At 42.3% G+C, this 18289-nt stretch overlaps 1 protein-coding gene across 1 annotated transcript in view; it reads left to right on the top strand.

Annotated features, from left to right (window-relative positions):
- The window catches only part of LOC126174787 (uncharacterized), a 299993-nt gene that overhangs the window by 63341 nt on the left and 218363 nt on the right, over nt 1-18289 (top strand). Inside the window, exon 3 of the mRNA XM_049921152.1 lies at nt 7266-7525. Within this exon, the coding sequence (XP_049777109.1) occupies nt 7266-7525 (260 nt within the window). The remainder of the gene's footprint in view (nt 1-7265; nt 7526-18289) is intronic.

Genomic DNA, 18289 nt, shown 5'->3' with positions numbered 1-18289 from the left:
ATATCGTGGGCACCCGCAGGTCTTCCTGGGGGCGGGTGGAGGGGATGGTCGAACCACTTGGCCGTGATCAACCTCTCCACCCCAAATCTTGTGACTCGGGAACGTCTTTGACTTTGCCCTGCCTCTGCTGTCTCTCTGCCCCCCTACCCAGGAGTAAGGTTGGGAATACTAAACTACAGAACTGCTTCCCAACTAAGATTTGGCCACGCTTTATGGAAAAGTGTGAGGAGGGTTAGGAAAGTTCATGTGCAGATTCACATTCACTTACAACAAATGCATAATATACGACACTTTTAAATATGTAGCCTGACACATTTCTTTCCAACCGTCCACATGGGTTCTGCTGCACCCGCGGCCGGCTGCGTAGTGTAATAAAATTGGCTGCGAAGCCGCCTCTGTTTCTATTTCCCGGTGCGAGCGAGCAGCGAAACCTGCTGCTTATAGAGCGGAAACTACTGTACCGTTTCACGGCGATCCCATGTTTTGTTTAACTGTGTACATTTCCCCACAAAAATGTTCAAAATGTTCACCGTATACTGTAGTGAATTTTGCAGCTCTTGTAGACAGCTGCTGTGTTGCTGATCTGAGCTTATCCACACGGCTCGTTACGCGATCCCACGCATGTAAAATTCGAGCGCGACGTTCCTTCTTTGCGTCCACTCTCCGCTTGTATACTTCGCTCTTAAACCAACCCCACGAAAAGTAATCTAGTGGAGTAAGGTCGGGTGACCTCGGAGGTCAAGAAATGATCGATCGATCCAACGCCCAGGATACGTTTCAGTGGCACTGTGACACTGGCCGTGCGGAATGAGCGGAGCTCCGTCGTGCTGAAAATACATACGGCTTCGTGTTGCCATAGGAATATTTCCAAGTATCCCGGTAACACATTTTGAAGGAAATCAAGATAGCATACTCCATTAAGATGAAAAACAAATAGACCGATGAACTGGTCATCAATAATACCGCAACACACGTTCACTGAGAAACGGCTTTGAAAGTGTGTCGCGTTAGTTGTACTCGCATGTGAATGCTGGTGAAGAAGGAAATGCGACTGACGCCCCTGATTTTCAAACAGCTCTAAGTCGGCTACAATTAAGAAAAGATATATGTTCATTTAAAGTTTCTTATTTAGTATCACCAATACTATTACTACTCAAAGCATTTACCTGTCCTCCTGACTCACCCTGTATGGTGCTTAAGTACAGAGTGGAATGCCCTCCACAAAATTACGGAACACCCAATTGCTCCCCATTCTGTGGATCACTTTGTCCAGCAGGACTTTGCAGATGCTTCGTAGTGGTGGCTTTACAGACGCAGTAGTTTAGCCTAGAACATCTCCTGCGTAGACAGTCTGATGTAAATCCCGGGAACGAACCGTCGCTGCAGATGCGTAATTGAGTGATGTGCCATGTTGCATGTAGTTCTTTACCATGGCTTCGCTGTAATGTCAGACATTATTACTGAGCAGAAGGAACCAGGGTCATAATATTCGTACATCACGAAAATGGCGCAAGTACAAATGCAGAATCTTGTATCTATAGATAGGAGTAATCCCATATGTCTAAGAAACAAAAGCTGCGCTTCCCGATTGCCTAATACGATGTCACTTTTATGAGCACACTACCGCTTCCGTATCGGCATTACAATATTGGCATGGTTGTAAAGCGTCCCAGGGGGATGCCACACGTCGAAAGTCATTGTCTTTGTCGAGCACCCCGAGTGATCCTTCAAAGATGAGGCTGAAAAGTCTAAATATCTTCATTGGATCATCTTGCTTATTTCTGAGTCAAGAGCTGTGTGTCAATCACGCATTACGTGTGATGAGAACCACTTCCAAAACTTCTACGAACACGGAATTTTGTAGGCAATTTAAGTGTTTTTGTAACGGTATGCCATGTGTTTCAGTATTGTCTCGCCACAATGTAATCCGCACGATGGTGCAAAGTTTTTTCGCAGGTCTAAGACACCTCTTAACTAGCGAACGTCATGTAATTAGTACCATTTCCTGTGCTTTTAGGCGGGTCACCAAGAGCTATTCGTATCTATCAATACTATCCTGCTAGTTAGTAAACCTGAGAAAACTTCTACAAATGCACTAGTGTACAGTACATGTGTAATGTGCAGCGAATGTATCAAAAATAAAAGAGAAGAAGAAACCTCCTATATAAAATCACATTCGTAGATCCACAAAATTTTAGAACTTTTAGGCTGGTTTCAATGAAGACGTTTTGGAAAGGTAAACTGCAAGTAGAAAAAATACAAATATCCTTACAATTAAGAGCAAAACTCCTTAGGGAATAGACAGTGACTACTTATTTACAACCCTTACTGAAACATAGTAAAGAGATCGTTAATTATTCAAATGTTGTGGCTTGTTAGCACGTATGCTTTGTATTCTATTGGACAAAATAGAGTGCAGTTATTTTTCATCGACTATGTGTAAAGAATAAGAAGTAATCTCTGCCACCTTATATTTGCATCACTGAAAAATTTATGAGCAATGGAATATAAGGATTTGAATAACGAATAACTTGAATTTGATGTACAACAGCTCTTTATTACAGTATATGTAATTTATCTCCTTCAAAATAAAAACGAATGTGGCATTAGGAAAAGGCATACAAAAGCTGAATAAATGAAATTCATCAAGATACAAAAAAATCACAAAAATGATTCAGCTACACAAGGGGAAAATGATGACATAAGCTATTAGATGGACTAGACAGTTCCTTATAAGGTATCTGAATAGAGTCGGTTAAAGGTTAAGATACACCTAAAACTGAACTGTTTTAAGTCCTAACAAATTCGAAAACAAGCTAAAATTTTTTATTCAAGGCTCATTGAAATAAAGCCACCTTTATTAAAACATGAAAATTAAAAGAAAAATATCAGACTAGTGGAAAATAAATCATAAATGCTATTTATAGAGATAATGCACATAAATAAACCCTAAAATTACAGTACTAAAAAGGTAATTAGTAATATCTGTTTCTTAGCAAAAATTAAGAATTGTTAATCTATATGATATCTTTTACCATTATAATTGCTTTTTCTTGGCGAGGAAGTCCATCTAACTCATGTCTTCTGTAAGAATTTTAAACATGAAACAGCTACGTTTATTAATATCCTGCTTATAATATTTTTCTTGAACTAACATCAAGGTCACCTTCTGCTGTACCTAATTAGCCACTCTAAAATAAATACAATGTAACCCCCAAATTCGCATAATCTTATTATAATAACTTAAATAAAACTGTGATATATAACATTTTAATTTAATAACCAAACATTTATTTAATCTTGATATGCAACTGTAAATTACTTTCACTACTGTTTTGTGGTCATCACTCTGAATACTGGTCTGCTGCACCTTTTCATACCACTCTGTCCTGTGCAAGTTTCTTCATTTATGCATAACTGCTGCAACCTATACCGATTTTTCACCAGGATACAGAAAAATTATCAGTGAGAGTTTCAAAATTAGAGCAACAAATGATATGTTTTTTCACTGTACAGAGAATGTTAACCTTTTTAACTCAAAAGTTCAAGTTTATTGTTAATGCAATACTTTCGTACCAGGCCATTTTACTCAGCCTTAATTAGGCGATTAATACTCAAGCTGATTTTATGAAAATAATAAAATTTTTCGAAGTTGACCATGGAGAATGCCACACTATACACTATATTAATTAGAACTTATTATCAAGATGTCACATTCATAATAAACAAGCATAAATGAATTTTGTGTGTATGTTTATATTAATGTTAACTAATTCATTTACTGTATACAGATAAATATACTAATTCCATTATTATACAGAGATTAAAGAAATTAAATTCATTTTCATATTAAACATCTACAAAAAATCATATAACACATGAAAGATAAATAATAAAATGAAATTAATAAAAACATAGTCTAATTTACAGCATACTGCTACATTTATTATTAATAACATGTTTGTATAGTAATGGTTATCACTTATAGAAGTTATCTACCTCCTGAGCATAATCATAAAGGATAAACAGTCTTAGATAAATGAATTTTCTGAAATGTAATTAATTTATTATTATGTTTTGAAAAAAGATTCTCTGTTGAGCAATTACAATTTTCTTCTTTTTCGCCCATACACATTTCGGTGAATATTCTCTGTTGTGTATGGGTTCATTTTATTTTATATCGAATGACATGCAAAAATATACAGTTTTGGAGTTATGGTCAATATATTCATGACTTTTAACAAAATATATACCTTAATAGCACATACTAATGTTTTTGTACCTGCTGGTTTTCTGCGGTGCAGCGATATTTCTATACAGTTTGCCATCTGCAGCTAACTCAGAAGTACATTGACTTAAACTGAAAGAAATGTTAGCACTAAAATGAAACTATAGGTGTTTAGTTTTAATTCTTTGTTAATGCTACATTACTGCAGTTATTTGTATTTTTACATTGTGCTGTGAGCACTGTCTTGTTATGATGAATGAGAAAAATCTGAATCACTGTTTTAATGATGTTTTCGTTAAATTCTTACACTGCTGACAAACTCATCTTGCAGCAGTAGGTGTGGAGATGGTCTGCTATGGTGATCCATTCCTTTTTCATTCAGTGTACCAATGGAGATGGCTGTTTACTGAGACAAGTCAATTATGTATTTGGGTCATCTGACAGCTTTTTGAGTCATTGCAGAGGGCTACCTGTTATTTACTATTTCTTTTTATTCCATTCGGTTTTATATATATGAGGAGCCTTGTATCAAAAAAACCAAGTCACTGAAGAAGTATTTTTCAATACAGACAAGAAACCTCCTGAGACAACACAATGATGATCACAAACATTTTCATTTCATAGTCTCATCCTTAATGGTTCAATAATAAAGTCATGTTATTCTGTGAAATCTGACTCATAATGAACCCTTTTTTGTTGATTTAGGTTTTCGCTTACCCATTTTTGTTACAATTTTATTTAATTTTACTCTGTACTCTAACATCCAAAATCTAGTAACAAATCAAATAAACGAAAATTAAGTAATATTGTAACTATTTTTACTTATAGCGCTGAGGAAACAATTTCAACATAACTGGATAATAGCATATCAAGAAGAACATCAGAAAAATTAGGAGAATACAAAATAGTATTTCTCTCGCTAACGTTTGTAGGTACTTAAATCTTGAACATAATAAAAAGATAATATCTGCAAATAATCAAGTATTTTAACATAATAATTATTATGTAAACACTGTTCACTTATGATGAGTAATATTTGCTCTCATTTAGATTACAATATCAGGCATTTCCTGTTAACCACTGATGCAAACTTCTGAGACTGTGTGGAAACTCTCATTACCATTGCAAGCTGTTTCATTGGCAAATATTACTATTCTGAAAACTGCAATAACTGAATACCTTCCCATGTTGGGCCAAAATTTTCTGTAGGAGGTTTTTCTTGTCTTTTATTTAGAGACAGCTAGAGTCTGTAAGGATGTTGCGCCCTCTTTTCTGTGAAAGAAATAAGCTCGCAGAAGTGGAAATTAGTTTAAGTGGTTAGCGTGGCCAACATACAAATGAAATATTACAACTGCAAAGAATGTGCAATATAAGGAATTATTTTGTTTGCTGATACAGTCTAACAACACAAGGTTTCCGAAAAAAAAATGTTGTGGCATGAAGATTGTTGTTCGTTCCTTGACATGGCCAGCTATGAATTCACTACCTGCAAGACATGGTCTGTTCTGTTGCATGGTCAAGAATTCAGTGCTTCGTAGCAAGAAGACATGGCCGATTTTGAAACATATTCTTGTTTCATCTGACAGTGGTATACTTCTACTTTAAATTGATAACTTTAACTAATTCCCGTGAATTTAGTGACTTGCTCCATTTTGATACTAGACGTCTCATATGTTAATTTTCTTCAATTATTATTAGGTTGATGCATAAGTTCGTAGCTTTTATCCGTAAGTTTAAAATAACACAACGGATACACATAACAGAGACTATAGTCAACAACAATATACTCTGCTTCACTGTTCACAACAGTCTGCCGATGCTGGGGTAGCTTTTCAATTATGTGACTGTAGAAAATGACGTGGTTTTGAGGCGAGGAATTCATCGAGCCATGTTTGGACTGCATTTTCATTCGAAAAGGAAGTTTTTGAAGGTTGTTCGATACAGAGCTGAAAAGTTGAAAGATTGAGGAATTAAGATTAGATGAATAAGGTGGGCGCGGAATGACGTCCCAACGCAGCTCTTGTGTAGATTTTTAGTCAGACTAACAGAATGCCGGCAGGCATTGTCGTGGAATAACAGCACTTCACGCAGTCTTCCTGGTCGTTGTTCTTGGATTGTAAAACGTGTCAGTTGTTGACACTAAATTTCAGCGGTGCTGGTTCCACCTTTGAGAGCAATTCGTAGTACACCACACCGTCGTTGTTCCACCAGATGCATAAGATTATCTTTTGTGGAGGCACACAGGTCATTGCACGGAGAGTTGCTGCTTTGTTTGGGCTAACCATTGCATTCCTTATGTTAGCATAAAGACCATTTCTCGTCACCAGTAACTATACAGGATATGAATGGTCAGTGTTGTTCACGAACTAAGAAAAATGCACATATGGCCACCTGCTGATTTTTGTGACTGGCTGAGAGCGTGCAATACCCATACATGCAATACCCATACACGCAGTCTTTGACCTTCCCCATTGCATGAAAATATTGCCCAATGGTGGTTAATCACGTTTCCCAGTTCTCGAGTATACTGACGTGAATCATTGTGGATTAATGTGTTTAAACGATCTTCATCAAATCCCAAAGGTCTTCCTGTACGTGAAGAGTCAGTAATGTGAAATCATCCTCCTTAAAACGAGAAAACCATTTACTAGCAGCACTCTGCATAAATGGCATTATCCCCACACACGGCGTTAATGTATCTGGCTGTCACCCCTTCATTCAACTCAAACAGAGGAATATGTCTCAAATATTCCGATTTCTCCACTTGGCACTCCATTTTTTAGGGTCCACAGTTCCAGTCACTACCTCCAAATGACCAAAAACATAATATGTAAACTCAAATAGCAACGTTGAACTAAAAACAAAATATGATAATCGACAAATGAACTCATAGCAACCGGACCACCAACATGAAAAAGAAAAACACTACGAACTCATATACCAACATAGTACTTTCTGTGGAGAGTTGTTATTGCATTTAAGTGGGTAGTGGAAGCAGGTAAAGGTACAAATATTGCCATGACGTGTATGCACACAGTGTCGGACATCCACTGCACGTTCGGAGGCAGCAGCGGCAGCGACAGTGCGGCAGCGGCCCCCGGCGTCCGCGACTCCATCTCGGCGCGGCTGCGAAAACCGGAAGGGTTCCGCGGGTCGCCGCTGTTCGCGGACGAGCGCCAGGCGGACCCCCTGACGGACCCCGTCTGCCAGATCCGGCCCGAGCCCGCCGACCCCGAGCAGCTCTCCTACCGCCTGCTCGTCACAGACTTCTCGCGCTGCGGCGTCCTGCGCCGCAATGTGAGTACGCGCCAGCAACGCCGCGCCACCTAACACAAGCACCTTGAGGCACTTCCGTATTTCTCCTGTGTGATAGTCTTTCAAATAAGCAAAGCGGACACGCACAACTGTCATCATGCTATTTTCACCACCTTTAGGTTTGATAACCGTCTGAATTCCGCCAGGAAGACTTTTTATGTGTAGAGAGGTATGCAATATACAGCTGAAACCTCTTACCGATTTTTAGATCCCTCAGAGCTACCGAACTGCAGGGATGTTGCTTCGTTCTCTCTACTATTTCCAATTCTCCCATCATTTTATATTGAATTAACGTCAGGTGATTTAGCAGGCCAGTCAGGACGTGATGGGGATCTAACAGTACTCCAAGGGTTCAGTCCAAGATCCCTACGACTGTCAGGATCGTGCTGAGCAGGGCGGCGTGATGAGGAGAACTTCAGAGAGCAAAGAAAACCTTATTCATAACGAAACATGTATTAATCAGAAAAGCCCGCATCTCGTGGTCGTGCGGTAGCGTTCTTGCTTCCCACGCCCGGGTTCCCGGGTTCGATTCCCGGCGGGGTCAGGGATTTTCTCTGCCTCGTGATGGCTGGGTGTTGTGTGCTGTCCTTAGGTTAGTTAGGTTTAAGTAGTTCTAAGTTCTAGGGGACTGATGACCGTAGCAGTTAAGTCCCATAGTGCTCAGGGCCATTTGAACCATTTGAACCATTAATCAGAAAAACACGATTGTCTTCCTCAGTCTGGCCACTCAGTCGGACAGCAGTGTATAGGCCCAGCAATAGCAGGCATATATCACCCGGCAGCTCTGCTGCATCATTGAAGGCTCACGTAGCAGCCATTACGTCACAGGTGATCGATGTCCACCAGGCATCGCATCTGCCGTGGTTCTCAATGCACAGTGACAGACGTCAGCCTCTGCAGGCTAATCTCCCAAGTTCTCTCACTGGGGATATGTACCCGGAGAACTGGCCTCCATTCAAGCCTCAAGTACTTATTGTGACGTAGAGTCCGACCCGTGGCCTCCAGTTGGGAAACAGAGGGTGACAGCATCAGAGTCGGCTGCAGCAACAGGGTGAGCAGCAACTGTGGGTTCCACTCACGATGGCGCATGGCATACAGCTTCTTGGCCCTTCTGGTCAAGCCTCCAGCGGGCCAAGAGAATGATGGCAGTCTCTGTACTCCATCAGTGATTACTCGGAAGGTGTCGCTCCAGCTTGCAGTGGCAGTGACTCTCCAGCAAGACTTGGCGGTGATTTTCAACGATTAGGTGCTCAGAGAGCCGATAGCTGGCAGTTCATGTGCGGTCTGCTGTCGTGGATGTAGTACTGACATCAGATGTACTAGTTTTATCATGTGCTCAGATCTCCGAGTGGCTTCAGACTTTCGTAGCTTCACCTTTCAGATGCTCTGTCCTACTGCAACTGGCTGGCTGGCTCTGAGCACTATGGGACTTAACAGCTATGGTCATCAGTCCCCTAGAACTTAGAACTACTTAAACCTAACTAACCTAAGGACATCACACAACACCCAGTCATCTCGAGGCAGAGAAAATCCCTGACCCCGCCGGGAATCGAACCCGGGAACCCGGGCGTGGGAAGCGAGAACGCTACCGCACGACCACGAGCTGCGGACCCTCCTGCATCAGTTGCTGAATAGTTATTCTTGGGTTATAACTGGACTTTCTTGTGACACTCTGCTCTGTCACCAATATGACGATATCTGCTTATCCGCATGATGTCACTGTGCTTTGTTTGCAGACTAGGGCGCTCGGCCGGCATCACTTTCCGCAAACTCTTCTGTGTTTACCTCTGCCTGCTCAGCATTTCCTCCTTGCTGACAGTTTACCAGTCATTGACTCATGCGGATTCTGCCGTCGTCAGTAACTTCAACAAATTGTTAGTGTTAGCCCGCGGTACTGTTCTCGGGTGCAGCAGTAAATCAAATCTGAAACATTTCTGTGTAAAGCTGTGAATATTTATGTTGTCATCTTGGAAAGCAGGAGTATCGACAATGTAGTAACCGTGAAGACGTAGAATGAAGAGCAACATTAGATGACAGAATGTCGAAATAAGCACCCTATCTATATTCAAGGTGACCTCAATGAGTGGGCTTGAATGCTGGTTCGAGGAATAGACCGCCTGACAAGAGCTGAGGCACATCCGACACTTGCTAAGGAACAACTGCCAATTCCTACGGAACAATCGACAGTTGCTACGTAACACCCGACCAATGACACGAAAACGAAAAGTAGAGATAGAGGCTGTTGTGGAACAATTTAGTATGACATTACGTATATTATGGAAACATTTCTGTAAGACATCATTTCAGTGCTTAAGATCATGGATGAGCAGGTTGGACGACTCGAAGCCGTCCAGAGTGTCACTGCTGTGGTCAAAAGTGTCGTCTCTCGATTGAAAAACACCACTGAAGGTGGAAATGCTATGCAAAAGCATGCCGATGATCATAGACGGACCACTACACCGCAAAAGGATCAATACGTACCCTTAAAGGCGAAACCGAACGTACATTTCGTTCCCAGCCAGACTGGCGCAGACTTTGCAAGTGCTACCCGTACACGTGTCCTGCCAGAACCTTTTCGTGGCGATTAAATCACGCTTTTTTGTATGCTCGGTAGCCTGTAAAATACATCGTACTTCAAACACGCCATCGTCGAGAAAGAGTTCGTTGGCGTAGGGAGCATGTTTGTCGGGCTCAGCAATAGTGATCCAGATGGTGTTCTCCGACGAATCCCGTTTCACTGTGACAAGTGATTCCGGCCACTAGTTAGTGTGGAGAAAGAGAGAGAGGATAACACGTTATAAACCGAAGACTGTTGCTGAACATTTTCGGTATGGCCTAGGCGCTATGGTGTATGCAGGCGTTATGTACAATGGGCAAACGCCGCTGCCTATCATTGTGTGCGAGATAATCTTGCAGCACAGGTAGGGTGATTATTCTGGATCACGGCCGCCTGTTTAGGGACGCTGTAGGTCCCGACTTTCTGTGTGTGGACGACAATGCTCGTCCACACGGGACCGCTGAGATGCCTGACACTCTGCAAACTGAATGTATTGAGCGCATGGAATGGCCTGCGCACTCCCCAGACCTAAACCTTGTAGAGCATGCATGGCTGGGATGCTCTAGGCAGACGTCTTTCCCAACGAACCCCCTATCCAAATGGTGTAAGAACTGAAAACCGCCTTGAGAGAGGAGTGGAACAGTACCCCCAAAGAGCTTAACTGTTCCGTCTGCAGCGCTCCAAAGAGGCCAGTGCGCTCTTTTAGGGGTGTTATGTCCGCAGCTCGTGGTCGTGCGGTAGCGTTCTCGCTTCCCACGCCCGGGTTCCCGGGTTCGATTCCCGGCGGGGTCAGGGATTTTCTCTGCCTCGTGATGACTGGATGTTATGTGATGTCCTTAGGTTAGTTACGTTTAAGTAATTCTAAGTTCTAGGGGACTGATGACCATAGATGTTAAGTCCCATAGTGCTCAGAGCCATTTTAGGGTTGTTACTCATACTTTGTCGAGTGACCTAATAAAGTATTTTATTTTTCATCAAGATAATGTTAACAAGTCAAAATTACTTTATGATTGACGCTCTAGAGAATCGAGTATTTTGAAGGGTATGACTGTGTGTATGTTTGTATGATTGATAGGATAGGAGGAGGGAGGCGAGAGAAACTGTCTACGTTTATACCTCGTGACTGCCTGTGGTAACATAGTCCACGCGTTAGACTTATGAATCTCCTGAGAAATGTACAAACCAGCTACACGAGGCTACAGCTTGATAAATGAAGAACCGCAACAGCTGTTAGATGATCCTTTATTGAAATGACCAGTTCCGCAGTTTACAGCTGTGTCCTCAGGTATACATATGAGCAGAAAAATGGGGGAAAATAAAATAAACAACATTGTTTACACCCCAGACTAAAAACGGGTATAGTAAACAACGGGTAAGAGTACTCACAGTCAGTTCGTATAAAATCTATACCAGGGTTAAATGGACGACGCAACATCCTTAATCAAAATAAAATATCTGTCGAAGGAACTATAGTCAGGTAATAAAATAGACAAAACGATGAAGTCGACCACCCCAGACAGCAAGATATTCTACAATAAAAAACGTCTACTCAGATGTATACCTGAGGATGCAGCTGTAAGCTGCGAGTGTGGTCGTTTCAATACAGGGTCATTTAACAGCTGTTGCGGTTCTTCCTTTACCGACATGTGTTTCCATATCCATGGCAGCCCGGAGTACACGATGTTAATCTAAACATTGTTCCACTTCCACACGACATTTTTGCTGTAGCCAATATGAAGGCTCTATGCAAAAATAGTCTAAAAATATATGTCTGTTTAAAAGAGTGATATATGTTTATGAGTAACATACAAACAATGATGACGATACTGAAAGCTTAAGTTCGACAGGCAAACGCAAGCAGCGGCTTAGGAAGCAGTTTTTTCAGTGTAATTATCTCTCTGAGCGCTTGGAATGAAGTTTTTTTGTAGAATATCGTGAAAGGTGACACCAGAATTTTTGTAAGGTTTATAATTGAAACACTAACCAGTCGCAAGTAAGATTTAACAATGTTTATTTGTATCAAACTAGGGCCGGTTTTGAATTTCTTACAAATCCATTTTCAGATGGTTGTTAAAGGTTCGTTGTTACCTTGTTGGGGCTACATTTTGTATCCGTAATTGGTTTGCTGCACTCGGATAGACAGAAGTTCTTTGTTCATTATTTGATAAGGTTTGCCAGAGATTTAGTTCTTACGACCTCTGTCAAAGGATTTACTAAAGGGTTTTGAAGTTATTAAAACGTGAAGCGCCGGCCGTGGTGGCCGAGCGGTTCTAGGCGCTTCAGTCTGGAATCGCGCGACCGGTACGGTCGCAGGTTCGAATCCTGCCTCGTGTATGGATGTGTGTGACGTCCTTAGGTTAGTTAGTTTTAAGTTATTCTAAGTTCTAGGGGACTGATGACCTCAGATGTTAAGTCCCATAGTGCTCAGAGCCATTTGAAAACATGAAGTGTGATGAAAATCCACGTTCTGTATGATCCTGTATACCGAAATAACCCTGTAGTTCTGTTGTCAATTTTAAAACTAACTTATAAACCTTATATTACAGCCACAGTTTTCAAAATGCCAATATTAGACAAAATAGCGATCAGAATTTTTGTTGTAATACGAAAAAGGAAGGCACATTCGCGTTTATCGTCCCTTCTCATTAGAGACGGAACGTAAGTTTGAACCAGTGAAGAAACTCGGCCATCCCCTTTCAAAGGAACCACCCTGTTATTTGCATTAAGTGATTTAGGGAAACCACGTATACCCTAAGTTTGGTTGGATGGTCGGTGATTTGAACCACCGTCCATTAGAATAGAGTCCTGTGTCGCAACCACTCTCTTGGTTTGTTACAGCAGATTGGCAACACTAGCCACACAAGTGACGCTCTCACAGGTAGCAGAAACGCAAACAGAAGAGCTGGAAGCGATAAGCTTCTTATTGGCTTTTGTGCACCAGCAACAGCACAGAATCTGATAGACAGGTACTACCTGTCTGGTTGACGCTAGTAGGCCTCAGACCGTGCGTTGAAAGGGAAAATGAAGCGTCAGTCGAGAAATCTGTCTGCCGAATTCTTGGTGACAAATGAGAAGGGGATTCTGGTAGGAAAATTGGACTTATCGAACATCCGATGTTAGGTTTTCGGATTTGAGTTAAATTAGAAATAGGGGGGGGGGGGGTGAAGTTAGACAGATGAGTAGGTGATTTGGATCTAAGAAAAGTTTCCGACAAGAATTCAGAAAGTATATTGAACACGTCTAATTCAGGTATTTCTCTCCAGCCTTTCGTTTGTTTCATTAGTAACTGACTTCAGCAGTTCGGAGAGAATGTGGGAGGTATATTAAAATGAGAGTACTTGCAAAAGAGGAGTTATAGGCCTGAATCTAGTGACTGTGGACAGTGAGGACAATGTGGTCAACTAATCTGATAATATAAATTAAATGTGTGGTCTGCAGCGGTGAAAGTCCACTTTGGTGAAGATAATTCACACATCGTTAATTTCGATTGGCTTGATTGGACCAAGCTAGGTTAAGAGCTATAAATGCGAATGTTTAAATAAACTCGATGACATTGTGGTTGTTTTAACACTCCTGCCTTTTCTGATTAATCATTAATTGTTTTTCGATTATGAGAAACGTCATCAACTTTTGGAATATCTGCGTGGCAAATGAACGCACCAATCAGAATCTTCAGGAGGCAGTAGATCACAGCCAGTTAATGTAAAACGCTCGGTAATAAATTACAACAAATAAGTGACAGGAAATTTGTTAATGCGAGAGGTGCATTAAGTTTCTACGAATCTGTGGAGTAATATTTCAGAGGAGACTGACGAGCTGTCATCGCCAGGGACATGAGCATACGTGAAATGTTCAGTGCTCATATTAACTCTTCTCTGCAACAACAGCGGAGAAGCAGCCCTCTAGAATAAGGGGTACGATAAGTGAACTACACTGTATTGGCAGAAACTGAGCTTTACAAATTAGAAGTACCAGCTGGTCATAGTCAAAGTGCAGCTACTCACGGAGTATGGCAGCGAAATTTGGTAGGTATGTTAATGCGTCAATGCGGAACCGATTTATGCTAGAAAAAAATTAGTTCAAATTTTGGCCACCATGCGCTGTACATTGTATGACGGTATGACATCCACGCAATCATTGGACAAGCCGTAACGTGAATGAACACTATGGCTATCGATAAGAGAGACCGTGCGCTTTTAGTGAAACTGTTTATGTGAATGGTAGCAATTACAGTGTTGAATTTAGAGAGTATCCCCGACTGAAACGTCTGAGGAGAGGCCCGATGTCATCAAATGGTTTATAGAAGACGCTAATGAAATTCGAAAACGCGAGTGACCTTGGTGTGGCATCTGGAAGAGGAATGAGTCCTATCCCGGTGGAAGTTATTGACGAGGTTGCTGTTACTGTAACTGACCATGCAGCAAGTGCCCCGAGTAGTGCCAGTGCTTTTGCAGTGTCACGAGTGTTGTTCATTCCACTGTCAACAGTATGACAAGCTTTGCGGCCTATTTTATGCTGGTACCCGTGCAAGATCCAGACAGTGCAGCAACTGAAACATCACGATCACCGCGTGTTGGGCACGACGACCCACTGCACTCACCTTATATGACTGTTTGGTGTGGATTCATACGCACTTTTATTCTCGGTCCATTCTTCTTCGAAGAGAATACAAACAGAGGCCTGTCAGGCATACCGTGACGCGTGCACGTTATCGAGACGTCCCTGTAGAGCATGTGATTCCTGCTTTGGAGGAGCGCAACTGTGAGGAAACCATTATTTTCATACAAGGTGCGGCAACATCTCATCTCGCTCACTCAATGACAGTTCTGCTTACTGCAACCTTCCACGAACGTGTTATCTCCAGAGTTTTTCCAGATGCGTGTCCTACAAGCCCTTCTGATCTGAATCCATGTGACATTTGGTTCTGGTATATCTAAAAGAACGCAATTGTCAGGGACAGGTTCGGACTCTACGTGACCAATCCAGAAAATCTCTATCCATGGCTACTAACCATCTGTTGTTGACCAGTACTAATTTGAAGACTGGTTTGTTGTATCGTGACTCGTCATTTTCTTTTACCACCGTCAAGAGTTGACGGCGACTCCTTACATTAACATTTTGTTGCCATGGAAGCAATCTCATGAAAGTGATTTTCGAAGAATCTAAGTAGTCACTTTATTGTTGTTGTTGTTCTTATTGTTATTGTTGTGGTCCTCAGTCTAAACTTATTTGATGCATCTCGTCGCTCGTTCATCCTGTGCAAGCTTCTTCATCTCTGAATAACTACTGCAACTTCATCCATTTGAACCTGATTGCTGTGATACAATGTCACTCTCTACAATTTTAACCCCCCCCCCCCCACACACACACTTCCTTTCATTATCAGATTGATAATTCATTGATGCCTCAGGCTGTGTGTTGCCAAGATATCCCTTCTTTTAACCGAGTTTTGCCATAAATTTCTCTTGTTTCCAGCTGGGTTCAAAACGTCTTCATTAATTATCCTATCTACTCCTTACTGTAGCAGTATTCCGTATACCGCATATCAAAATACCCGTAGACCACATATCAAAACCTTCTATTCTCTTCATTATAATTATTCGTTTCTTGTATTCCAATCTACGATCACAAACACTGTCGTCAGACTATCGACTTCGGCAGTGGTGACCACCTTCAGGTCTGGAAACAGTTATTTTCTTATTGATAATCTGCATTTTATATCACCCCTTGTTGGGCCGTAGTCAGCTATTTTACTGCTCAAATAGAAAACTCATTTACTGCTTTCAATGTCTCATTTCCTAAAGCAATTCCCTCAGCATAACCTCTATTACATATTATTATCCTTGTTTTACTATGGTTTTTGTTCATTTCTAACCTATTTCCAAGACACAACCTCTATTCATTTTATGGTCCTTTGCCGTCTCTGACATAATTGCAATATCATCGGCGAACCTCAAAGTTTTTACTTTTGCTTCCTGACCCTTAACTGCGCTTCCAAATATTCCTGAGATTCCTTTACTACGTGCTCGATGTGAACATTGAATAGCACTGGGGACAGGCTACGGTCCTGCCTCACTCCCTTCTCAACTACCGCTTTCCTTTCATGTCCTTCGACTTTTATAACTGCAGTCTGGTTTCTGTACAAGTTCCAAGTAATGTTTCGCTCCCTATATTTCATCCACGCTATTCAAAGTGTATTCCAGTCGGCACTGTCGAAGATTCTCTAAATCTATCAATGCTAGATAGGTAAATTTGCCTTTCTTCAGTCTAATATGTCGTATGGTCAGTATTGTCCCACATGTTCCTACGTTTCTGCAGAATCCCAGCTCCGCTTCCACGTACTCATAGCGCAATCTCCAAGTGATGAAATTCCCAGTGCTTAAATCCTCTCCTTTGACGCCATCTACCAGCAAATACGATCCTGATGTAGCCACATGGTCCATTCGTGTACACAGCCTCACTTGCCTAGTCTTCCGTCCCGTAGTTTGCCCTCACTGGGGCGAACGTGCCTTTTAGGCACATCGTGTGCTTCTTTCTGCTGATGCTTCCTTAGCAGCTAGAGACTGTAGGTTACAGCTATATTTGTTTTCTCATGTAATACTGTTGCCTCACTGTTTCATTCCTTACGACACTAAAGCAAATGATGACGATGCTAAAGACAAGTTTTCAAGGTCCTTAGTTACGTCGTACCGAGTATTTTACGTGCCATGCAAATCGGAAAAGATTTACTACTCCACGTGTGTCCCTCTGTCTCAAGTACACAGGCTAACTGATAACACTGCTGTGTGCAGCGGAAAAGTATAAAAGTGTCACAGAAAAACTTTTAAATACGAACTTACTAAGTTTACGGTCGCAGTGGTTTTAAAAGTTAAATTCTGCATTGCCCCAGAACACTGTTGCACAAAATAAGTACATCTTACGTGATCATTGGCGACAGAAAGACAATCTCAGTTAATATCCACTGATTAGCTAAAAAGTAACTGTGTTTCACATTTAGTATAACATTTTCTATGTATGTATACCCACTATAGAAAAATCATGTCCAAATATTGCAAAGAATCTACTCGACCAGTTTTCAGATAGATGAATTTCAGTTAAACTCATTATTGGAGATACATTCTTAACTCATTAATAGAAAACATAAAGAATGAAATTTTCACTCTGCAGCGGAAGTAAAGCTGTGAGGGCGGGTCGTGAGTCGTGCTTGGGTAGCTCAGATGGTAGAGCACTTGCCCGCGAAAGGCGAAGGTCCCGAGTCTCGGTCCGGCACACAGTTTTAATCTGCCAGGAAGTTTCAGAAAATATAAATATGAGAAATCCTCAGTCATATTACTACACTCCTGGAAATGGAAAAAAGAACACATTGACACCGGTGTGTCAGACCCACCATACTTGCTCCGGACACTGCGAGAGGGCTGTACAAGCAATGATCACACGCACGGCACAGCGGACACACCAGGAACCGCGGTGTTGGCCGTCGAATGGCGCTAGCTGCGCAGCATTTGTGCACCGCCGCCGTCAGTGTCAGCCAGTTTGCCGTGGCATACGGAGCTCCATCGCAGTCTTTAACACTGGTAGCATGCCGCGACAGCGTGGACGTGAACCGTATGTGCAGTTGACGGACTTTGAGCGAGGGCATATAGTGGGCATGCGGGAGGCCGGGTAGACGTACCGCCGAATTGCTCAGCACGTGGGGCGTGAGGTCTCCACAGTACATCGATGTTGTCCCCAGTGGTCGGCGGAAGGTGCACGTGCCCGTCGACCTGGGACCGGACCGCAGCGACGCACGGATGCACGCCAAGACCGTAGGATCCTACGCAGTGTCGTAGGGGACCGCACCGCCACTTCCCAGCAAATTAGGGACACTGTTGCTCCTGGGGTATCGGCGAGGACCATTCGCAACCGTCTCCATGAAGCTGGGCTACGGTCCCGCACACCGTTAGGCCGTCTTCCGCTCACGCCCCAACATCGTGCAGCCCGCCTCCAGTGGTGTCGCGACAGGCGTGAATGGAGGGACGAATGGAGACGTGTCGTCTTCAGCGATGAGAGTCGCTTCTGCCTTGGTGCCAATGATGGTCGTATGCGTGTTTGGCGCCGTGCAGGTGAGCGCCACAATCAGGACTGCATACGACCGAGGCACACACGGCCAACACCCGGCATCATGGTGTGGGGAGCGATCTCCTATACTG

Source organism: Schistocerca cancellata, chromosome 3, assembly GCF_023864275.1.
Source record: "Schistocerca cancellata isolate TAMUIC-IGC-003103 chromosome 3, iqSchCanc2.1, whole genome shotgun sequence".
Taxonomy (NCBI): Eukaryota; Metazoa; Arthropoda; class Insecta; order Orthoptera; family Acrididae; genus Schistocerca; species Schistocerca cancellata.
Note: the sequence above shows the minus strand (reverse complement) of the source record. Positions and strands in the feature narration are given on the sequence as shown.